General features: G+C 43.4%; 1 protein-coding gene and 1 non-coding gene across 2 annotated transcripts in view; both read left to right on the top strand.

Moving 5' to 3' along the window:
• The window catches only part of LOC8029617 (brefeldin A-inhibited guanine nucleotide-exchange protein 3), a 174,526-nt gene that overhangs the window by 33,951 nt on the left and 114,989 nt on the right, over positions 1–25,586 (top strand). Inside the window, exons 18-26 of the mRNA XM_040206181.2 lie at positions 1,542–1,797; positions 3,478–3,654; positions 5,942–6,106; positions 7,563–7,827; positions 10,373–10,552; positions 15,120–15,408; positions 16,407–16,572; positions 18,210–18,357; positions 19,229–19,433. Coding sequence (XP_040062115.1) covers positions 1,542–1,797; positions 3,478–3,654; positions 5,942–6,106; positions 7,563–7,827; positions 10,373–10,552; positions 15,120–15,408; positions 16,407–16,572; positions 18,210–18,357; positions 19,229–19,433 — 1,851 coding nt within the window. The remainder of the gene's footprint in view (positions 1–1,541; positions 1,798–3,477; positions 3,655–5,941; positions 6,107–7,562; positions 7,828–10,372; positions 10,553–15,119; positions 15,409–16,406; positions 16,573–18,209; positions 18,358–19,228; positions 19,434–25,586) is intronic.
• Positions 12,254–12,335, top strand: Trnas-aga. The gene has a single exon. It is a non-coding gene; the product is annotated as a tRNA-Ser (tRNA).

Genomic DNA, 25,586 nt, shown 5'->3' with positions numbered 1-25,586 from the left:
CACAATACGCACTACAGAAATTTTACTTTTACATAAATAATGAGATTAGTTAACATACAGCTGAAACAATAGTGAGTTACAAAAAATTGTAGAGCCCTTCCACTTCACATGAAGATGGAGGACCAGCGAAGCTGTTATTTTTACGATGTCTAGGACGATTTGAGGACATTTAGGACGACCTCAAGGACGACTTCTAGGACAATCTCAAGGATGATGCCTAGAGGACGAAGTTTAGGACGACCTCAAGGACGACTTCTAGGAAGACGCCTAGAAGATGACCTCAAGGACGAATTTTAAAACGACGTCTAGGACGACCTCAAGGACAACTTTTAGGACGACCTCGAGGACGATGCCTAGAGAACGAAGTCTAGGACGACCTCAAGGACGACTTCTAGGATGACCTCGAGGAAGATGCCTAGAAGATGACATCAAGGACGACTTCTAGGGCGACGTCTAGGACGACCTCAGGACAACTTTTAGGATGACCTCGACAACGACGCCTAGAGGATGACGCCTAGGACAACATCTCGGACGACTTCTAGGACGACCACAAGGACGATGCCCAGAGGTGATAACAAGGGATCAGGGCCTCACTATTTAATAATGCCAAAGCAGGCTGACTTACGCTGTTTGCTCTCTCTTTTTATTTTTATTTATTCATACTTGCCTTGACCAATGAGGAGTTTTCTGTTCACATCCGCGGGTGCATTTTTTAACAGATCCTAGCGCATAACAGCTTTGCTATAAAAATAATTACGGAGAGTAGAAAAATGCATATGGTTCTAAAGATCACACAAGGGAGAATTAAAAATGTTTAGGCAACATAGAGCTCAGGGCAGTAAAAACATTTACCCTTTTCAACATTTTTTTTTGTCCGAACAAACTTTTGTTTTAAGCAAAACAAAGTTTCATTCTGTTATCTCCATCATTTTCGTTTTGCACACATGTACTATGAGTTGGGGTCGTGGAAATCGAGGAGGAAATGCGTAAACAAAGAGAAGTGTCTTTACCTCCTTCGTTTTAGTTTGTCACAGACGTCCTCCAACGGTAAGGTCCGTGGCCGCATCATTTGGGTAGGATGAACGTTTTCGGATCGCGGTGTCCGCGTTGGAGCATCTGTAGGGTGGGCGATCACTCGGGTGTTATTTTGGAAATCAATATTTGCCAAAAAGTGGGGTGAGCGATGACTCGGAGATGGCCTATGACTTGGGATATCACGGTATAAGGCATAATGATGCCATCTCAAAATGAATTGTGGGCGACCATTCTGAGGCCTCAAAGGAAACCTTTGTTTGCTGGTGTGTATTTACCCATTTTTTATGCTTTTAAAAGGACCATTCTCCGATAGCCTTCTTCCTTGACACATCGTGTGCGAAGTTGGGGGAAGTTAACCTTGGTTCGTCTACCTTCTTGTTCTTGTCTGTGTCCTTGCGCTGTTTTAATTTTTAATCATGAAATACCAACTAGCCTAAACTTCCACGTTAGTTAAAAAAAGTGTTGTGCGACTCTAATTTGTTTCTCTTGGACACTACTTGATGCAGGTCTACAGACAAAATGCGGCGCTATCTTTGCCCAGCTGGCGGCGGCATCCTGTCCTTCGCTCGGTTCCAGCGCAGCGGCATCCTCTGAAATGCGGAGGGCGGCGTCCAAGAGGGACCGCCTACGAAACACTGTCCTTCCCGGACGGAGCAAGGCGGTCCGGCTGCATTCCTCGCATGTGCTCAGTATGGACGTGTTGCTCAGTCGGGGCTTGGAGCTGGGCAGTCACAGCGCGGTCTGCTGGCCACACGTCTTCAGGTGAGCTCTCGTGCCAGAATACTACTGTGTTTACCCAAACACAGCGTGTTCCTCCAAAAAGTTTACCGTGTCTTTTTTACCGCAAAAATAAAGCGTACACATCATGAAATCCTCAGTCTCTGCCCAAATGTAGTGCTAGTGGTCTGAACCAGGTGCCAAAGTTTCAGAACAAACCCTTATTTTACTCAAAAGTTGTTCGTGATTTTCTGAAACTTTCAATGGGAAAATGGGGGCTCTTTGAGGTAGGTTGCATAACTCAGCCCCGAATTAATGAATATCCCTTATAACTTTCGAATTAGATAACGGTTTGTTCTGAAACTATGGCATGTGGTTCGGAACATTAGTGCTACGTTTGGGCAGAAACCGAGCGTTTGACGATGCATAGTTTATATTTGCAATTGAAAGAAAACAAAAAAAACATTGTAAATATTTTTGGGAGACCTTGTACATACGCAGAACACGTGTTGATAAGTTCATCGGGGGACTAGATAAAGAACCATAGGATCCGTAAAAACGTATATCAACCGATAATGCTCTTGTGGTGCTGTAGGTAAGACAGGAAGCCATTTTCACGCAACAATGTAGTGTGTCTATCATATTTATTAAAATATAGGTCGAGGTGTTTTTTTTTACTGTTCTTCAAAGGGAGTAACCAAAGAACTCTGACAAAACTTGTGAACCCATTGAGTGAATGGAGACATCTCTCTGCGTCATGACTGCTCTTAGCATGCTAACACAAAGCATTGAAGCTTGATGCGCTCGCACCAGTGCGAGCGGTGTAAGGCTGGTGTCAATGACGGGAAGAAATCTGGTTGACTTGTTAATATGTGCTCTTATTGGAAGTAGAAAGCACTGGGCCTGTTTTATCGTAGCAGCTGCCATCCAGCTGTTTTGCTAACTGTCACCTCAACTTCTTAGCACATTGCTTGCAACATCGAGACAATAGCAGCATCGTTGTTTCGCAGTTTGAACGAAGGTGGGGTCAGTGTGGTTGTTGAGTGAGTTTCTTTTAAAGGCGACTAGGGATTCTGTGGAATTTGTGTTTGTATGAACCTATTTTTAAAAGGGAGAGCCTTTCTTTATTGTGATGTCATAGTCACCAACGGGCATGAACTTTGAACTCCACGTGAAATGAAACTAGCAGATGCAAGGGAATCAAGTACATTAGAAGCGTGTGTGCATATTGGAGAATAAGGGGAAACATGAACGGGCTTTAGTGAAAGCCTTTTAGTCATTTTGGCTAAAAGGAGCTTTAATTATAATTTAACTGATTTTCATTTTTTTGTCATAAGTTACAATTACAACTACTTTTGTAATGATTTCATAGAGTCACTGACAGGAAAAAGAGTGCTCAGCCTTTTGTTCCCTAATGCTTTTGCTACAGTTGAACCTCGATTTAACAAAACCCGATTTTACAAATTTCCCGATTTAACGAACAAATTCGGACTCCCCGCGCAGCCTATGCCCGAAAAATGTCTACAAAGTTCCCGATTTAACGAAATAATAAGCGAGTCCCAGCAACTTCGTTAAATCGAGGTTCAACTGTATCATGAAACGAGCATCAAGTGACTTCTTGAATTTTTTTTTAAATTTTATTATATTGCGAAATTTGTGTCTCTAATGGGACTGCAAAAGCAATGGGTGCAGTTACCAAGCTACAGCAAGGAGTTTCCACCCTAGGTGCTGCTGCTACATTCTGGAGCTGGAGCGGAGCTGCTTCCAGGGCAAGTCCTCAGTGGCAAGCCAGCTGAAGCTGCAGTTCTCAGCTTTCTCGAGGTGTGACAAGAAGCAGCCGCCAGCTTCTCCCAAGCCTTCATCGGACAGCCTCGTCCTCCAGCCCCCAACCGAATGCTACGAGTAAGCAGCATTGTATTGAACTCACTTTGTTTTTTTTTTCTTATTTATTTATACTTGTACCACTGGCTCTTGTTTAAAACTGTTTTAGGAATGGTTGCTGGAATAACAGTCACTACAGCGAAAAAGACATGGTCAGAATGGCAAACAACCCCAATTGCAATATTTAACATTGCACAAAGGTATAGCAACAGCACAAATAAAACAAATAAAAAAAAAACATGCAAGCAAAACAAAGATAGGTTTTTGCTCAATGATAGGTTGTTTTCACACACATTTCAGAAATGAGTTTAAATAACTAGAATTCTTCTTTTAGTGGTTAGGCTATTTCAGTTTTTGAAAGTGTGAAGGAATAATGAATGCTGGATTGTACCTGAGTGTTTCTTATTAGAGCTTGGCCCATTGGTACTCTTTGAGTCTCTGAATAGGATGTGTCTACATACTGTAAAATCCTGAGAGATAGCCACCTAAAATCAAGAGCAAATCAGGTGAAAATATGGAGTGGGCTAACTTTCGATGTACAATCAAGAAAAGTAAAAAAAAATTGCTATTCTTGAGTCGTGTCCCTTCCAAGCTTGTTATGGTGGCGAGGGGCAATGAAGCAAAGGCGACTGTACTTCCCAGTCTGCAACATTCGCTTATATCCCGCCATAGCTAACTAGCCGCATTTATGCCGAGGCCATCATTGTTCCCAACACTAATAATTATTAGGAATGGGCTATCTTTCGGTGTTTAAAAAAATATAGCAAATTAAGCCAAAAATAGGGGTAGGCTATTTCTGGGGGGTGGGGCATCTCGGGAGATTTTATGGTACTTGTTTATCAAGCTCTCAGAAACAGGGTGACCAAGAATGTGCACTTATTCTGGGGGAGAATATAGAAGGATTGGAGTTTTCTATGTGATAAGTGTAGAAGTAAAAGATGTTTTTTCTCATTGCGTTTTCTTGCTCCTCTCATATGCTTATCTAATTTCATCTATTAAAATGCCCAAATGGATAGTAGGAAGTTGACTCATAATTAAAGTTGCACACTTTGAAGTCTAGTTTAGGCGAAACTTGAAGAATGTGCTTTAAGTATATTCAATATTTTGCTTACATTGAGATATTTGGATTGTTTCTCAGTTTTAGCCCTCAAGCACACACACTGATTTTGAAGTTGATTTACTTTCTCATTTTTCAAGATCAGAAATGTAAGATGCCTGCCCAAGAAGCTATATAATAACAAGCATAGTACCTAATATTTCAGTTTAGTCTTTTTCATCTGATGCAGTTTCCTCTTTATAGCTCGTCAAATTTCGAACAGCATTTCCTACATTTTTGGTGCTGTCTTTCACATATATCCCTATTTCTGAATTCCTGGAAGGTATGACTTTTCATCTACAGCCTCCTATAAGCAGCTTACCATTGTCTTAAAACAAGACTGAGCAAGTTTAGTTTGTCCTTTTTTTGATGCCGATGGAGCATTTTTGAAAATCACCGGCTCAGGAGGTTATGGTACGAAAATATGTTAGCCTTGAGCAAGCGTGGGCATTCCTTTGTCCTAAGAAGCTATCCTGCTGGCTCTATTCAGCCACAGTAACCTAGATTGGGCTCTCGCAAAAGTCCTTTTTGTGCCTATTGGGGCTTATCTTTTTGCTTCCTACTTAATTCTAAGGCACTTGTTCCTGCCTAATGCACTCATTGTTTCATTCCGAGAATCCTCAAACCCAGTTTTCCGTTAAGGTGGTGCCAGTTATTTCTAAAATGGTGGATTATCTACTTCATTGTTTGCATCAGCTTTAACAGAGAGTGTGTTTTATCAGATAATTCTTTGGGAAGACCGTCATGAAGAACCGTTGCGAAGAACCATCATGAAGAGCTGTCTTGGAGGACTGTGATGTTACATGACACCATGATGTAATGATGACTTTATAATGACTTCATTATGATGTCATGTGACGCCAGGTCAAGATGTCGGGTGATGCCGTGAGGACATCACTGTGACGTTATGCTGTCATGACGTCATCATGACATTACATGATATGATGACAGTGTTGGCCGGACAACCTGAGATCGCGGGACTGATGTCACGTGACATTATGACGTGTGACGTCAGTCATGTGACCTCATGATGTCGCACTAATATAGCATGTGCTCAGCTCATTCCCAACACATTCCATGCTTCCGGTCTTTGACAGCTTTTGACTTGAAAACCATGCAGAAGGTTTCTCAAAGCTTGAAATCATAACGTCATGGAGGTCACGTCGAAGAGCTACAGTCAAAGAGGCACCTGGAATTTGTTTGTTACTGCAGGGATGAAGCTATGTTGGAGCCGGCGCCCATGCCGGGATCCGTCTCGGTGCAAAGCATGAGCGTGGCCGACATGGTGAAGAGCTCCACCCAGGCTGCTGGTTCTTGCGTTTTGTCCGGCAAGCAGCTGGAACCCATTGTCGAAGCTCTTTCTCAGCTTGTGGACAGGTGAGTCCGATGGTTAGGATCACCGGAGACCACGGTTGCTACTAGACTGTAAAGCTTCCCCTAGCTATTTAAGAATATCTTTCGTAGCAAAGAGGCTACAATTGAACCCAGTAATAATGAAGTCGACAACATTTTGTCACATCTGGACATCACAGAAAAGAAGTAACGTAAAATACCGAGCATTCACCCATTCCACAATAAATGCTCACCCCTCAATTCTATAACATAAGAAAAATGCACAAAAGACTTATCTTTACATATTGATGACTCAAGAAGCACCCATCCCTTAGTTTTTTATGATTTATTTCCAAATTATGAGTGGGCGCTCGCTCGGGATTTTATGGTAGATTTCGATGCACTCAATGTGTCACGGTCATGCACGTTATGGCATAGGCTTGTGCAAAAGCCATTGTCCCGTTTTTATTTGCTTTTAAATGCAAAGTAACTACAGCGAACTAGCAGTCGTATTTGTTAGAGCCCTTATTCAAGAATCTATGAGGGAAGAAACCGAGGAAGAGGAGGAAGACGAGAGCTTGCGGGGCGTCTGAGCGCTGAGCTCTGGTTGGAATGATTAGTGGGGAGACGCAAAGACTTTGTCTCAACTCACTTTTCAAATGCATTCGAATGCCAAACTCCGGCATCCAGCGATCGGTGTTTGCATTCGAACGCGTTTGAACAGCGAATAGAGACCCATTATAATCATACCAGGCAGAGCTTGGCACTCTGGCATCCCCACGCACTCTCATCTCCTCTCCTCCCTCAGTTTGTATATGCTAACATGCCTGAAGATGAACATCTCTCTTTGCTGGAGAGCAAGGAGCTGTGGATATGCAGAAAGCACAACCTCTAGCTGGCACGTGGGGAGAGTACGTCCTTGTGAGCATGCTAAAAAGAAATGCAGGAGAGAGCAAGCTTCTATCGCAAACGAAAACATTTGATATGGGACTACTCGCAGTGCTTTCGAGCGTCTTTGCAGACTCCATTTTGGTTGCATCCAACCGTACATAAAGGATGCTTCTATAGAAGTACTAATGAAATACGCTCAAAAATATGCCTCTACTTTCACCACTTTTTTTTTTTGCTCGGTGCCTCCGCAGCATTCTTGTCAACAGCACGGTTGATGAGCACTTTGATTACCAAGTTCTATGCGGCAGCAATAGTGTCGTCAATGGAAAAACTCCACAACGTCAACGTCCAGTGGGATGAAGTGTTCTTGACCCATGCACTCTAAGAGTCGCTCTAGCGGTTCAAAGAACTCGCAGTGGCTTGTTTTTCATTGCTTCCTGCAGCCACAGGTAGAAATGGCATTGCATACAAGTCTTCCACGAGTTTTAGGTTGTTTATTGAGATTCTTGAGTGCATGTTTTACTGGTTAAGAATAGGCTACTAAATTTAGTAAACCATGTATGAACTATGTCAAAGGCAACACTCCCGAATTGGTCCTACTCTGCCTCAGGCTGTTTGACGAAGCCGCTGGCAAGCTGAACCTGTGCGCCCTGGTGGGGTTCCTGTCAGAGCTGTGTGCTGCCAGCCGTGCCCAGCTCTTCAGCAAGGGTCAGCAGCAGCACCAGCACCATCAGCCGAACCAGGGTGGTGGAGCTCAGTACCCTCTGCTGTTGCTGAACAGGCTGAGCGAGGTCATGCTGAGGTGTGCTCGGGGAGGCAGGCCCTTAGTGCACATCATGAAAGCCTGGAGCATCGTGGCTCCTCACTTTGTCGAGGTAGCCTTCCTTCAGCACTTCCGTTTGGACCCATTTAACTGTGTTCTTTATGTTCATAGACAGAGTTTATGAACTCAAGTACTCTTTAATGTATAAAGGAAGTAGAAAGCTGACTCAGTTGGTATGAATTCATGATTAAAATAATGATGAAGACAAGAACAAAAAAAAAAAAAAAAAATCACCGACCATGGACAAGTGTTTTGTATTTTGGCTTAAATATGTTTTGGCTACATTGTCGAAATGCCTGCTAAAGGTGTAAGCTTATGACGGTATTTTTAAGTTGACTAGTTTAATCTTCAACAAAGTGTATAGCTATATTGTGTTGCAGGTTAAGAAGGGCAAGAGAAGCCCCTACTAAAAAGCCTCCTCACTTCCATGACTTCCTCCAATGGCTGAACATATAGTGTGTAGATGGCTTCTTAGTATGGATTTCAATGCAAAAGCTGCCAAAAGTTTCTTTCATATATTTGCATTATGAATCATTTTTAGCACCGAAGTTTTATGTTTTATTTTATGTTTTATTATCCTTGTCCAAGAGTTATTGACATACTTAGAGCATAGAATTTTGTTGTTTATTTCTTAGGAATTTGAGAGGTGTTTTTTAGCACCTATTTCCACAGCCGATTTCATCGCTTTTTGTTTTCATCTTTCTAGTGGATGATGTTTTGTTCATCATCCACTAATTAGTCATGTGGAATAGTATAAAGTGAATAATGGTTTTGATCAGACATTGTTGAATTGAATATTGAATAGTTCCTTTTGTCTCTCACAATTAAGCGCCATGCTTTAGCTAAAATTCATCCGAAAGGTTCTTCCCAACCTTCCACTTCTCTACCTCTAAGCTCGGTTATTTTAATATAACTGCTATATAAACTGTGGCATGTAAACGACAGATTTGTTGCAGTTATCCTAATTGAGGGTGTTTATAAATCTGTTTACTATATGCTTATATTTTTTCTTCTATTTCAAATTTGACAGAATAAAAACAAAACAAGCACGAATGATGAACGCTGGTTGTCAAGACATTCCATTTCATATTTGACAAAATAAAAACAAAACAAGTATGAATGATGAACGCGGGTTGTCAAGACATTGCTGCCAAACATAAATTCCTGCATAATCGCACCGGGTCTGCCCCGTTGAGTGCGCTTCTCATCGGAGAGCTGTGCGTAGCAGGGAAGCAATACCTGCGGAGGTCGCGGGTATTGCTTTCCTGCTATGCATAGGGGCTGGATGAGATGCGCACTTTACGGGGTTAACCTGCCGCAAGCACCACTTCGAAAAGTATGAATATCGCAGTTCACTTCGAAGCAAATACCAAATAGTGTTTTATTCCAAACTACCATTCAAGAATTTGAATATTTGCACAACACTACCACTAATACGTTTTTAAGAAGAATGCGGTAAAAACGCATACCTATGATTGGAGGAAGTGTTAAGAACCGATAACATTTTTGCCGTCTACAGATATAACAAGAAGCAACTCTCGCACAATAAATTTTTTTACATAGGCTTTCACGGCTGTAGCAGGCTCTCATTTGTATTAAAATATTGTAAACTTTTTTTAGCACTGTTTTTAATAGATGGTCTATAATCATAGCCAAAGAATGTAGGCCATTAAGAGTGAGCAAAATTTCCGAGCCAGTTAAGCTGGCCCATGGGGTAAAGTTTGCTGTGCACAATCACAAAGTTTACTCAAAATAGAACTAGCTTAACCGGGGGAACTAGGGAAACAGCTGCCGAACACAGCAGAAGTGTGTGCATACTGGAAAGAGATGTAAAAAAGTAAACGGGCTGCTGCAAAAGCCTGAATTTTCCAAGCTTAGTGCCAGGTCATGCCCACCTGTGCGAGAATACAAGAAATGCGATGTGGCAGCTGCAGAGGGAAAGAAAGGTGAAAAAGATGGGGAGTGGAAGGGAAAGAAGAGGAAGAGGATTGACTCAGTAGGTTGGTCACGTCAGCCGTGTTGCTAGGCAGTTTTTGGGACATAAAAACTGGGAACGCAAGCGCGACACAGAAAATTAATGCACATACTCTGCGCAAGTTCAATGGGGCTGGCGTTCATGAGTATAACATTCAGGAAAACTTATAAGTTGAGGTGTCAATGTGATTCTACATTTTATGATTGGGAGTAAACGGTTATTGGGCCCCATGAACCCATTAGTGATGCACTTTTATGATCAGTATTTCTTTATTACTTTCTATTTGTGGAATTCATGAATTAGGTCACAACAAAATAAAAGTCGTTGACTGGCCTTAGTCTGAGTGAAAATTTTTTAATGCATGACTATTTGACTTATTTGAATCAATCCTAAAATCACTGTTTGCCATATGTCTGAAGCATTAAGTTGTCCTGCACATGCGATAAAATACCATCGAAAGAGATAGCTGCATTGGCAGCAAAGTTCATCTAAATTTTGTGTAATTGAAGAATCTACAAAACAACTTCCACTTAGACTTAGTCTTGCAGGGATGCCACACTTTTCTTATTTCTTGAGGACCCTTCCACGGTACCTTCACTTACCTGATGTTGTTTCTTGGCAGGTGGCCTGCCATAAGGACCAAGTGATTGCCAAGCGTGCAGTGGCCTCGATCCACGACATTGTGGGGGCTCTGCTGTCGGCCCACATTGACCTCCCACACTTTCACTTTAACGAGGCCCTCTTCAAACCCTTCGAGAACATCCTCTGCCTTGAACTCTGCGATGTCGACATTCAGGAACAGGTAGGCCTTGGTTGGCATCTTGCATTAATCTCCTTTTTTTCATGCAGTTGCATTGAGGGTATCTAAGTTTGGTCATTGTTATTTTAGAAATGTGACTTTCTCTTGATTGGATTGATTGCTTTCATATGATCTTCGGCTTTCTTTCCTTTCTGGCTGAAACAAGTGCATTTCTAATTTCCAAGGACTATGCTATTGGTTTCTTTGGGGCCATATTCTAAATGGGATCGGCATACTCTGCTTTACGTGTATCAGACGTTCTTGAAAAAGGTTGGTTTGCAGCTCAAGTTACAAAATATATTAACATAAAACATTGTTTGGCTAGGTGTTCGGCATTTCGCGAAGCCCAGATAAAAGCGTGTCCTCTTAAGGCTCGACGCTGATTAGGTGTCGGGCGGGTGAGGAGGAGTGAGGTGCTCGATGCTGATTGCTTAATTTGGGAGGTCATAAGACTAAAGGGGTTGGCAATGAGGAGCTGAACCTCCTGTGCACACGGAGGGAGTGGAGCTCGATAGTGTGGAAGGTAACTTACTAAGGGAATAAGCTGAGCTAGTTAGTTCTGATACATCTTGGGTGAAACCAGCTGAACAAAGGAAGGCGGACGACAGGAGGAAAGAATGGCGAACCGACCGCTGGACTACCAACTTTTCTATTACATCTTTCTTTTGTTCTATTAATTTATATCCATTCCTTCTTTTTCTTTTTCTTTGCCATTGTTCTTGTTTTTTGCTCTTATTTTTTTTCTCCTGATTTTAATCAATTACCCGTGAAGGGTGCCGTGTAGAAAGAGTTTTTCTTTGACGTGCAAGGTGATTGAACGGATGCTCATGCACTTGTCATCTTCTTCGTCTATATAGCAAGGGCCTAGCTCTAACACCTCCCTTGCAACCTGGTTTTTATGGTGTCCTCTTATGTGAAGATGGTCGAGCTCTGCTTTACACAGGCATGTCCGACAATGAGCAGCTAAATGTCCTGGTCCCGCGAGGTTCCTAAGGTTTGCTGCATGTTCGCATGCTCAGTGGTTAATACATCGACCAGTCTGTCCGATGAAGCAGTGCCCACATGTTAGCGGTATGTTATATATAACTTCCGTTTCACAGGGAGCGTATTGGGTTTGGTGCCTGGTGTTACACTTTTCTTTGGTGTTGATTTGTGTTCGATTAATTTTGCGGCACATTGAATAAGCCTTATTAGGCACCGATCAGAGGATTTGCACGTTTTGCCGGTTCGCTGTCTTTTATCTTATGGGTAACCCTGTGGAGGGTAACCCCATGAAGGGTTATTCATACTGCATCACAGATGGCCTCCATCTGTGATGCAGTATGATGCTGCACCATCAAGAGGAATAATGCTACGACTCAACAAACAAAAAAATTGATTGCATCTCCACGTGGTGAATAATGTTGATTGGGGCGAAGCTCTGGTGGTGCTTGTCTGCGTAGATGCTGAGCCGCAGCATGCCGAGCCTTTCGTTCGTTTTCATCCATGTCGCAAAGAGAATGTGTGGTATGGAACATGGTTACATACGCATGGTGACCGCAGCGCCCTCTCGTCTATAAACGTTGAGCCAATGCATGCAAAGTTTAACGCGATTATATATGCATTTGACAGCAACGAGGCGTTGAGCGGCTACATGCAACGTTTCATCCATGACATCCCCAGTTCTTGAGTTATTATCACATCTCAGAGCCCCCTACTCGTCCCGCAGTCGTGGCCGAATGGTTAAGGCGATGGACTAGAAATCCATTGGGGTCTCCCCGCACAGGTTCGAATCCTGTCGACTGCACAAACATTTTTCTTTTTTTCGTAATTTTTTTTTTTTTGCCCTACACGAGCGTGTGAGCACGTGAGCTCACGAGCACGAGCTCCAGCAAGATCGATGTGAGCACGGACGCTGGACGGACAAGGCTAGACCCTAAGGAGCTTCGCCCCTAAAAACCCAGACCACCCTTTGAAGTGATCCCATATATTCACGGGGTTACCCATAAGTTAAAAAAGATAGCGAACCGGCAAAACGTGCAAGTTCTCCGCTCGGTGCCTAATAAGGCTTATTCAATGTGCTGCAAAATTATTCAAGCACAAATCAACACCAAAGAAAAGTGTAACACCAGGCACCAAACACAATACGCTCCTTGTGAAATGGAAGTTATATATAACATACCGCTAACATGTGGGCGCTGCTACATCGGACAGACCGGTCGATGTATTAACGACCGAGCACACGAACATGCAGCAAACTTTAGGAAGCTCGCGGGACCAGTACATTTAGCTGCCCATTGTTGAACATGCCTGTGTAAAGCAGAGCTCGACCATCTTCACATAATAAGACATCATAAAAACCAGGGAGCAAGGGAGGTGTTAGAGGCCCTTGCTATAGATGATGAAGATGACAAGTGCTCTCTTCAATCACTTTGCACGTCAAAGAAAAACTCTTTCTACACGGCACCCTTCACGGGTAATTGCTTAAAATCAGGAGAAAAAAAAATAATAGCAAAAAACAAGAGCAATGGGAAAGAAAAAGAAAAAGGGGTAATGTATATAAATTAATATAAGAAAAGGAAGATGTTATAAAACAGTTGGTAGTCCAGCAGTCGGTTCGCCATTCTTTTCTCCTGTCATCCTCCTTCCTTCGTTCAGCTGGTTTCACCCAAGAGTATGGAAGGCTCTGGACTTACCAGGCTCTGGGATAAGCCGGATTAGCGGTAATATCGCTTCATTCTAGGAGCAACTATCAACTGTACACATGGTACGCATTAAACTATCTGATGAAGAGCACTGTGAAAATAGGTGTCTAGCGTCTGGAAACTCAGATTATCATTAAACATTTGTGGTGCTAGAATGTTTCATGTATGCAACAGAATTGCCTAGACATTGGCCAAAAAGCCCCACAAGTCTTTCCCCTGGCTACACCACTGCTTCATGCTGACCACTGGTAGGCAACACAGAAAAAACAGCAATACGACCTTGCTATTTATAGTTTGCTTTACTTTATGTGCGAGCGAATTCAAAGCTACAGGCAGGAGCATGTTGCTGTGAATAGTGCTTGCACTGCGCGAGCGTGCGTGCTTGGCAGAGATGCCGAAAGCCCGGAGCTCACTCTTGTAGCTTCTGCTACACACTTGAAGTGAAATGGAGCGTAGGTTGCGTTGCTGTACCCCCAACTGCTGTAGGGAGAGGAGAACAAATAAGGGTGTGGAAGAAATCCTCAGGAAAAACTGTAGGCAAGCCTTTAAAAAGACATTGACAGGGTATTTATGCTTGCTGAGGGTTTTATTTGAACATGACCTCTAAGAGCCCACCTATCCAGAACACAATTTGCGGCTCAAAATTCGTTTTCTTTCCCCCCGAAAACAGCTGGTTGAGAATTGGCCGGTTTCAGTCGCGCTCACACTCTTTTCCATGGTCACATGGCATTCAAACTCTGTCTACCAGATATATTTAAAGTTGTGGGTCATCTAAGGCACACATTTAATTTTAAAAATGGAAAAGAATATGAACCTCGTTTTTGTGGCCCCCAAAGACCTGCGAATATGTTGAACGAAAAAAAATCTTGCACAGGTCACAGGAAGTACAAATACATGTCATTCTCAATATGGCGACGTACTGTGGGCTGAACGGCTAAACGAGGCGACGGCGGCGCATGACAGACCAACGTTGCGACGGATGTGGTGCCGCTACTTCGGAACTGTCGTTCGTAGCACCGGCCAATCGACCTTCAAGTGCAGAACATCGAGCAGAAAGGATATAAGTGCAAAACAATCACACAACAAACAGTGCATGCAACTTTGCCGTCTGCTGTACATGCCGGAGAAACGAAGAAAAAAAAAAATGCAGTCGGGTGTAGCCACATGTTTCCAGCCATGAGCTTCTATGCTCATGTTTCAGTTTCGAGCAGTTGAGTTTTTTTGGATTTATTAAAAATATATGTGACTCTGTAGCAAAATATTCATTGGGTAATCTCCCGACACCATAACCTCTCAAAAAATTAAAAAAAAAAAAAAAAAAAAAAAAAAAAAAAATTTTGGAAGGGGGGGTGTCAGTGTCCCTCTAAAGGCTGGCACACAGGGAGCTCTTTCTGGGGCAGGAAACCGTTCTTCAATGTTCTTCCTCAGTTCAGTTCCAAAACCGTTTATTGATCTAAAAATCAAAACCGACGACGTTGGTGGATAATGCTGACGAGTTACTCTAAGGGTAAGGTAAGGGGAAAGGGTAGGGAATAGGACGAGCGGAAAAAATTGCGCGGGGGAGGCAGGAGATGGTGGTAATGGTGGTGAAGTTGTCTTCCTTTCTTTTGATCCTTGCTTCCTCTTGCCTCTTCTTCCTTTTCCTTAGATGTGTGCTCCTAGTCCAGTCTCCTCGAGGAAGGAGACGGGACTAGATATTCCCCCCATTCCATCTTTTGCTCTTCTCTCCCCCTCACCTAAAAAGAGAGTGTCCGAGAGCTACTCCCTACAGGAAGAAGAAAAGGGGTTTCTCCTTTGAGGGAAAGGAGAAATCGAGGGACGGTTTCCTCCTTTCTGTTTGTTCACTGTCTTTAAAACAAAGTTTTCGATTACTTTTCTCTTTCCAGATTGTGAGCTCCATCTGCGAGTTTGTGGAAGGCTCGACGGCCGAGATCCGTTCTGGCTGGCGGCCCCTGTTCGGGGCCCTGCGGGCGGTGAGAATGCCCGGCTCGGCCACCGTCTGCTGCCCGCAGCGGGGCCTTGGCGGCTCGGAGAGGGAGCAGCTGGAGCGGACCCACCACCTGCGGGTGGTCCTGGACGTCTTCGACGCCTTCCTGGGCACGGACAACCCGGGCGTCTTCGCCAACGCGGCCGTCGACTGCCTCCTCTGCCTGCTTAAGCACGTCCGGGGACCCAGTACGACTTTTGCGGCTACGGCCGTTATACGCGAGGTTTTGCAACAGATCCGGTGTGGCTTGCTAAATTTAGGGGCACATGTTTCCTGCCAAATTTAGGGGGGAATCACAATGTCACATGATTTTGCGACTTTGTACGACACTGGGACTTTACGCGGAGCGTTTCCCCATTAAATTTAGTGGAAGAATTTCTCTTCTAAATTTAGCGGGGAAATTGTGACGTCACGTGGCAATGTAATTTTTACACCTTTGCCAGGTCTGAAAGGATGATGGAGAATGGTTGCGTGCAGCCTATGTGCAGCAGGGTGTGCAGTGCCATGGCTGTTGCCTCAGTTCATTTGAATGACAGAACAACAAACCAGCAATTTTTGTCTTCTTTATTCAGGCATGTTATTCGCCCTCCATGGAGTGTTGTAGCAAGTGTGGGTAGTACGACGTGTCAGAGAAAAATAAAAAGATACAGTAAAACCTCGTTATAACAAAGTTGAAGGAGCGGTCGTAGTTATTTCGTTATAACCATTAGTTTGTTATAGCCAATGTCCATTTCTCCATTCTATTAGCAAGCAAGGGGAATTATGATTGCTTTGTTATATCCATTAGTTTGTTATATCCCATTTTGTTATAACGAGGTTTTACTGTATATAAATTTACATATTCAGGACGGTATACACAGGCGTAATTTAAGTATGCATACCAAGATATGATGTAGTGTAGGGATTAAATGTAATGCCAGTGCACATACCAGGGTACAATATAGAAAGGTCTATAGAAGAATGACATAAAATATAATAAATGAGACAGAAGTTTGCAAAGCAAATGTGTCTCGAGGAAAATTGAGGCAGGCTTATGCGACCGATGCCAATTGCAGAGTTTAAGACAGTTGCCACAGTATATTAGATTGGCAGGAATGGGAACAAACCCCATTGTCGTTGTACGCTGACCGTTATACCTTACAGGCCTCGTTAGTGATGTTGATTGCACTTTCTGCCCTGTCTCTAGCTGAGTTGCAAGATTTGGGCGAAGGGGAGGCAACCTTTGCCCAAGAGCTGGATGCCATTCCGCTCAACCTGTGCCAGGCAGCACTCAAGTACCTGGAGCGCTGTGCTCAGATGCTCTCCTCAATGTACCTGATGCCGGCATGTCCCGTGTTTCATTCTGCGATAAGGCAAGTGTTTACTAGACTGCACTTCAGCTGGGAAGGTCAAGGTTTTAACGTGAAAGCATTAGCTATCCCATGGAGTGGAGCCTGTCTGTAACCGCAAAAAGATGCGGAAGAAATGCCCATTCTCCCATTGGCTCAGCAAAACGGCTCCTAAATAGACATCGGCGGCCGGTTCACAAGAGCGTGGGCTAGGCCGCTGCTCTCGTTTCAGGCATTGCCGGAGGCGTGTAGGGGGGCTGCGGTCGCTTCACAAGAGCGCGCACTCGGCAACCTCGGCGGTAGCAAAACGTGGCCGTCCACGTGTGCATTGCAGACAAACTAAAGGAGCAGTAGAACGACATTCATGCTTTTGCATTCACAACTCGTAAGAAGTGCTTAGGTGTGCTTAGAATTTCTTTGGGATGACCCTGTTTATTTTGAGAGAGCATACCAAGAACAGTAGTTGTTATCATTCTCCAAAATCTACATGTGCAAGCACTGTGTCAATGCTGCTTTTGAACAATAATTTGGCATACAGTAAAGACACGAAAATGGCTCTTTATTAGCAGTTTACGTAACCTTGTTTACGCCAAACTTAATGGGAGATATTTTTTTATTCTCCTTAAAATTATGAGATGTAAATAAAATTAAAGAACAAAGCATTTTCTATTATCTATAGAGGTTGTAAGCAATGCATCAATGGTGCGTTTAAACAATACAATAAAGCACAAAATGTTAAGCACAATGAAAGGGATGTTTTTGTTGTCCATAAAATTATGGGATATGAATCATTTTTTAGATAGAAGTATTTTTTATAATCTGCAGAATGTGTGAGCAATGCATGAATGCTGCATTTTAACAGTAATTTGACTCACAATAAAAGCACTAAAATTTAGTTTATATAGTTTAGTTAATACACCGTAGAATACCGTCATCCGCCCATACCCAAATTTGTAAAATCTGAGAAAATATGCACAGTACAATTGATATGTATAATTGATGACCGGACACGTGCCCATCCCCCATTTTTTCATGATTATCTCAAAATTTTGAGTGGGCGCTTGCCCGGTATTTTACGGTAGTTTTAGTTCATAAAGGTTTATTAAACACCAAGAAAATATGGAGAGATGTTTTTGTCATCTTTACAATAATGAGATACCGTATTTTCTGGACTATAGTTTGCACCCGGTGTTATAGTCCGCAGAGGCAAATTTGGGGTCAAAAATGAAAGTTTTGGCTTAGATAGTCCGCACCCGCTGCATAGTCCGCACCCAGTGCATAGTCCGCACCTGGTGCTTAGTCCACACGAAATTCTTCTCATACGCGGCACGCCTTGACATATGTATGTTTTCTTAGCTCACAAAAAAAGCCTATAATATACATAAATTATCAATAACATACTCTTTTATTCACAAAATCCGTCCCGTCTCGTCATAATCAACGATATTGAAAAACATAATTCCTGTATAGCCCGCTTGGGTAGATAGTCCGCACAGCCAGAGATTTCAACTTTTAAACATGTATAGTCTGCGGACTATAGCCCAGAAAATACGGTAATAGGTTATTTATAGGTAAATTTCTTTTTTAAAGTGATACTGAAGTTTTCATATTTTTGGAGAGTGAGTGAGTTGACCTTTGGTGCTGATGCTTTGCCCTATCAGGATAAAGTTCAACCTGGAGCCGAACTGTGTGGACCCTGTGATTCCCGACATGGAGCTGATACTCTTCAGGGAGCATGACTCGGTGTCTGAGCATTCCAGAAAGGGCAGCATGACAGATGAAGGAGATGACAAAGTATGGTATGTTCAGGTACGTGCATCTACAGTTCCATCCTCTGGATCTTGAATGGTTCAAGAGTGTGGGGAGAGTGATTTTACAAGGCTTTTGACAATGTGATGAAATTTCAAAACATTATCATATTACTGATTAGGGAACATCTCTATGAGGGCTGTTGTAGTTTAGAGATATGTCTGGAGGAAGAGCATCGTGATGTGAGGTTGAAAGATACTGGGGGTATGTGTCCCTAAATGATAGAAATAATTATGTTGGTGGCAAAAATGTACTATGCATAGAAATTAATGCTCTTGCTAATATTGTAGTTATTTTTCTCATTTAATTTTTGTTATTTATATTAGGCATCAGTTACATTAAATCAGTTTTTGCATTATTATTATTTAGTCTATCATTATTTTAGAAGCTTAGGCACTCATAGGAAAGTATGTTTACTATACCTATCATCAATCATTAGTTAGGCTAAAATAGTTCTTCCACTATTATTATTTATCTGATCATTCTCTAAGGTACTTAGGCCCTCGTGGGAAAATATGTCTACTAAACCTATCATCAATACTATATTAGACTAAAACATTTTTTACCTTATTATTATTTATCACTTCCAACTTCTCTAAGGGGCTTTCGTGGAAAAATAAGTCTCCTGAACCTATTTCCAGTAAACCATCGTGGCTTGTTGCTAATACACTATGAAGACAACTTTGTTGGCCTCTTTTCATGTAGAAGGAGATTATTGGACTGAGTTAGGTATATACGAATGAAAAGTTGCAGCCTTGCCTCGCTATAAGAACCATAGAGAAATTAGAGGGATTCTAAAGCAGTAAGTTACGGGACGATTTCTAGCATGCTTGGCTTTTAAGAGCATCGAGCGTTCCAATCACCTTTGCAGAACGACATGGACGAAGACATTGAGCTCCTTCCCGCCAACCACACGGTGTCCCTGGAAGAGCTGGACCGGCCCACAGGCGTGCTTCACGTCTGGTTCCTGCTCCTGGAGGGCCTCGCCGGGGCCGTGGCCACCTGTCCTCGCAAGTACCAGCCCCACACCATAGACACCCTCTTCCAGATGCTCCGCGGACTCCGGGACGTCCCAGGTACCAACCCTTGGTTCTTAAGTGCGTGCCAGGAAAGCCAAACAAGTTACAGTGGCCCTTAACTAGAGGTCTGCAGTCACTTTAGGGTTGCTGAAGGTCTCCCTAGGTTCCCCGAAGCCCTTCACTTTCAGTTAAGCTGAGCGTAGGGCAGGTTTATGGGTCAGGCTTGGGGGGGGCGGGGGTGGGGTTGCAGAGAGATTTGACGTCACGGGCGATGCATTGCCCAGATCTATTTTGGTAATGGCTAGTATATGCCTTTTTCTCAAGAACAAAACATTTGTTCCTAATACCAAGCATGGCATTTCTTCCATAAAAAAAAAGTTGCTCTCGCTGGGTTTAGGAGGGCAGTCGCTGCACTGCCCTTCCCTCCCTTCTTCCCTAAAATTTGCTCCCGAGCCAATTACTGAAAAGATTTTTCCTTTTTATTGATGCCAACTGTTCCACAAAGATAAATAGACCAAACCATGTGTGGTGAGCGAGCAGCATTGATTTTTCTCTGTTTCAGAGCTTCAAAGTTGGTTTGCACGCATCTAGTTTTCTTCATTTACCATTCTGTCATTGTAATCGTCCAACAACCCTTCCTACCCACCCCCGGTAGGTGGGGACCCCCATCACTTCCACCAATCCAGAAGGGTGTAGCCCGAAACCACCCATTCCCGTTTGAACCCGTCCCATTTCGACCCATTTCCGAATATACCTTCCCATTTGAACCCATCTTGTTTCGACCCATTCTCGAAACGATCTTCCCGTTTGAGCCCGTCCCGTTTCGTCCCATTCCCAAAATGCCCCTCTCTTGTGAACCTGTCCCGTTTCAACCGATATCCGAAAGACCCTTTGCATTTGAACCCGTCCATTTTCAATCCATTTGTATAAGACCCTGCACATCACAACCTCTTCGTGAAAAGTCTAATCCTTCTAGCCTTGGGCTGCGCACCTTCTCTGCTTAAGAATATATGTTCTGAAATATTATTTCATGCCAATGTATTCTAAAAATATGCACCTCTTCCAGGCAAGCTTCGAAGTAATATATTATTCTTACTTCAACCACTTAAAGGGACACTGACACCCCCCCAAATTTCTTTTTCCTTTTTTGTCAGGCGATTTATTATGGTGCCGGAATACTACCCAATTAATATTTTGCTACAGAGTCACATATTTTTTTAATAAAGCCAAAAAACGCAACTGCTCGAAACCAAAACTCCCGCACCCCCACGGAGAAGTGGGGAGGAGAGAGTGAGTGGCAGAAGTCACGTGGTTACACCCAACCTTGCGTTTTTTTTATTTTTATTCTCTGCTTGTTGCAGACGAAATGTGTTTGCTGTGCAATTCCTTTGCAGTTATGTTTGTTCCGCTCGCTGTTCTGTACTTCACGATGAGTTGTTTTGTACATTTTAGTGTTGGCCATTAGTAGTGAGTGCCCGTGGGGAATTCCCGTGATCGGCTCCGAAAAGAATACTCCCAAGATGTTGTGTAAGAGCTGCCTCACATGGCCGACATCCGAAAGTAGCATTGTGTGGCAGAGTGCGCAAGTTTCCGAAAGATCAACAGGTCGGGATCAATAGCTGGCTGCAATTCCTGTAGAACAGTTATGCGAAGCTCGGAAAGCAGACGCTACCCGATTCATATGCTCCTTGCATTTTGTGGAAAGTGACTACAATTGAGTTCGCAGGTGTCAAAAATGGAATCTCATACCATTTAGTTTAGCGATGTACTGTCCACAACAATTTTTTTTTTTTTTCTGTGATAATTGTAAAAAGAATAAATGTAAACATTGTAAAATGCTTGACAAAAAAAAGGAAAAATGGTATACCCACACCAGGGATTGAACCCGTGCCCACTGCGTGTAAAGCGGACGTCTTTCCACTGAGCTACTGAAGGAACTCTTTCATGCGTAGTAATGAAGCAGGTAGACTGTATATCGGAAGTTTGCTGCCGATTTCCCTTCAATACATGCACTTCTGGCTTGAATTCGGGCAGCACCACGCATTGGCCACATTCACACCTAGTAAAGAAACCGTACGCGTGCATATTCAACTCGAAGTACGCACTTTGTGCTTGACGTTTGAGCGAGCGATGTCTTTAGCCACGAGAAGGGACGACGGCTCAGCGACGTCTTCGTGCAATCGGCTTGCTGGTCGGGCGTGTCGTACAGGATGAATATCAGATCTTTTGATAGGTCCAAAATTTTTCTTTTGAAGGAAGAGAGAATTCGCCGGTACCCTGAACGACAGTTCTGAAGTAGAGGTCCAACGCTCGTCGTCCGCTGCAATCCGCTAGTCCCACGATACGCGAAACGACGCCATGTTGAGAATTCTGCAGTTAATGCACAGAATGCTTCCGGTTGCCTGTGCTGCCTTTTTGTTTCAATCTACGCATTTGCAGCTTTTTGGAAGCCACAAAAAATGGGTTTCATATTTTTTTCTAGTTTTAATATTGACTGTGTGCCTTCAATGACCCACGACTTTGATTAAAGGGACCATGAAGGCAGTTTCGAAGTTTTATTCGACGATTGAAATGGATGTCAGGCACGTCTCGGATACTGTTGACCAAGTTCTAGCCGGAACAGAAGTTTGGGTGCCGCACCAATCGAGCAAACAGGCGCGGTAATAATAGCGCCAGGAACGATGCCTGAGACCCCACCGAGGCGGCGGCAGAAAGGTGAACTAAAGTGCGCCGAAGCGTGACCACAACGGGCTCTTCGTCTGGCGATTGGTTCAAATGATAGACGCGCTCTTGGTTTCGATTTCGGTGGTGAGATGTGATGAAAATTTTTTATTTGAACGTTGGATAATCTTTTGAAGTTGTAGTTGGGAATTAATAGGTTTGGTGGTCGCGTATAAAAGCATAATCTGAACCGATCCCTCCGTTTGTCACTGGTTGAACGCATCCCCCACTGCTACCACACGTAACAAGCATCAAGCAACCATGGACAAAAAAAAAAAAAAAAAAAAAAGCGGTACGAGTGTTGGGGGCGGCGAACTTTTGGTTTTGGTTTCGTGCGTCGTCTCATGTTCGCTTTGCGAACTGGTGTCTCACCAATCATGCCGCGTTTATGTGCAGTAGTAGGTTGCGCGAAAGGTCGGCTAAAGACGTGCGATCGATCGGGCGACGTTAGTTTGCATAAACTGCCGACCGATGCAGCAATGCGCAGCATTGCTGCATCGGTCGCCGATTCAGAGCTCTGCGTCCTTAGCAGTATCTCCCGTTCAGTCGGCGTGAGGTCGCTGAACGGGAGCTGAAACTCGTTTGCGAGCGCGGCGTTGTCGTTCATTTCTTCCAGGTTTTCTTCATAGACCGCCGTGCACTAGAGCGAACCATGGGAACCACACTGAGTGTGCACTAAATCCTACCGATGCTGACAGTACTCCCTGACGTCACTTCTCTTTCCAGAGGCGAAAAAGGGAAGAAATCTGAATGTTTGTTTCGGTTTCGCAAATTTATTTGCAGGTATACAAATAAGAGTCACAACGTTCTAGAAAAAATTGTGTGGCATGCCAGGACCCCAATGGCTTCCGAAAACACCTTCTTTTTTTAAAAGAATTAAATTGCCTTCATGGTCTCTTTAAACTCGGTGGTCGCGTCAAAACCTTAGAAAACGGCCCGTGACCACGGAAAAGAGAGTGAGCGTGACTCAAACCGGCCAGTTCTCGATCGGCAGTTTTCAGGCGGAAAGAAACCGAATTTCAAGTCGCAAATTCTGTTCTGGGTAGTTGGGCTCTCATATGTCACGTACAACTAAAAACCTCGGCGAGCATAAATACCCTGTCAGTGTCCCTTTAAAGTGCTTTTGCTTTTCTTTTTTTTATTTTAAGATGATCCACATAACATGCAACCGCGAAACGGTCTTTGTACACTCTGCGACACCGTTACTGCAAAGACGACCTTGTCCTTTTTTTTTTCTTAATTTTACTTCGAAATGGTATTAGCAGGCACCAAATTTTAGGACTCAGTGTACTGGCTGAGATGAGCACTTCCAAAGATCGTAATAATTTTTATGGCAGCCTTTTAATTTTATGAGATAAACAGAAACACCGCCGATGGCTTGTTTGCGCTGCGTACAATAATGAAGTCTTGCGTACACAAGCACATTGGGTATAAGCTAAAACTAGATTCGCCATCGCAACGCTATTTTTAGTCTACCCAAAGTGCTTGCATACATTATTCTAAAACCTCATATTAGTTATTTTGATATTTTGGAGAGCGATGAATCAGACAGGGTGACAGGCATATGATTGCGACTTTATTTTCTTTCACAATTTCAAACTCTGAAAACTCGCACACACATGAAAACATCATAGATCAGAAAATGCCTCCGCCTTGTTGAGAAAGTTGAACAGGGAAATCGTGCCATCAGAAAGGCGACACTCCAGTTCTGATAGTTCGCAGTCCTTGCTGACCCACTTGTGCTCCCTGGCTCACATGGCACCACTCTTTGCGAGCTGCTGTAAACATACACTTGTCAAAGCCTCATCTTGTTTGATCAAATCGATGAAGCTGTAAATGTTCGGGCGAGCCCTCCCTGACGCCACGTTTATCTTACAGTGCCATGTCTTCAAGGTTGTTTCGGGAGAGGGAAAAGCAATGTCTACAAGGAGGACAGACATTGGGCACTTGAACCTAACCAACTGTTAACGAACAATACAAACAAACCGACCCAACTGATAACGAATGATGAAGCGTGAAGGTTGTTTGGGGATAGGGCGAAATGGGAAAGGATGAAACGAGAAGGTTGTTTTGAGCCGGGTCGAAATGGGAAGGTACAAACGGGAAGGTTGAATTGGGAATGGGTCGAAACGGGAACCACCCATCTAGAAGGGGTTCCCGAAACATCGGCGGTTGAGAACCGTAGAATATGTCCCTTAGGGTGTTCTATCGCACCGACGTACACCACCATACATTTTACAAAGAGGGTTTGAATAATAATTGGGAAAGATGGCACTGCAGGGGAGAATGGGAAGTGTGCATTCCGTTACATTTTGTTGTAGCTAGGGTTCCGTGTTTACGCTAGATACCGACAGGCGGTGAAAAGTGACCGCCGAGCCAGTTTTACCGAACTCGGGAAAAACGAGAAAACCCAGAATCGGAGCTGTCCTTGAATAAGAAAAGCTTCACAGCCAGATCTTGAAAGGAATGGGGATGCTGTGTCCAGTAGTGTTGAATTAGCAATATTCATAATAAGGGGAACTGGCTGTGTTCATTCGACACTATCTGACTTGTTCGTGGCTTGCCATGGGCCAAAGCGGTCAAAGGTATTTTGAAATTATGTCAACTGAATATTGCCTATACAGAGAGGATGGTAACCAAAATATTTGTTAAGGACAATAGCTTTCATAATATCCAGAGGTGAGCTGTTGTGACAATTTAATTTAACCATCTCGACAACGTGTCGAGGGAGTAATATTGCATTAAAAATTGGGTTTGGGCTAGTTGGTCCATACTGGTTAAGAGGTTAAAAAGCATGAACAAAATGAAGGCAATGAAAACACAGACGACACGACAGGTGCCTGTCTTGTCATCTTTGTGTCTTCATTGTCCTCATTTTGTTTGTGCTTTTTAACCTTTTAACAAGTAATATTAGCTCACTGTACCGACGTTGCCTCCCCTAGTTCCTGCATTTCTCAAATACCTGTTAATTTCAACCAAGAATATGATGAGTCAGTGGGAAATCAAATGTGTTCTTAGTGGGGACTACCGTAAAATCTCGCAAGGGCGCCCACCAAAAATGAAGAGACAAATAGTGAAAACATAAGGCGGCCGGATGAAACTGAAAAACTTAATAAAAAATTAATGATAAACACTGGGGCACCCGCTACAAACCACGTGACATGGGAACTGATACCACAGATTGCAAACATGGCGAATTTGCATCTCACGGGGTGGTAAGCACATGGGAATTTGCTACAAATTCCTATGTCACGGTAAAGGATACTGCAGACTGCAAATGCAGCAGATTCGTGTTTCACGGTATAATAAACACGCGGAAACCAACTACCAACTCGTGTGCTACGGGAACCAATATTGCACGCGCAGATCGCGGACAAAAAACACGGGAGCTCGCCACGAACTCGCATGTCATGAAAGTCGATATTGCGCATGCAGATTGTGGACAAAAACGTGGGAACCCGCTAAGAACTCACTTGTCACACGTATCAG

Source organism: Ixodes scapularis, unplaced genomic scaffold, assembly GCF_016920785.2.
Source record: "Ixodes scapularis isolate PalLabHiFi unplaced genomic scaffold, ASM1692078v2 PGA_scaffold2__306_contigs__length_199485367, whole genome shotgun sequence".
Lineage (NCBI taxonomy): Eukaryota > Metazoa > Arthropoda > Arachnida > Ixodida > Ixodidae > Ixodes > Ixodes scapularis.
Note: the sequence above shows the minus strand (reverse complement) of the source record. Positions and strands in the feature narration are given on the sequence as shown.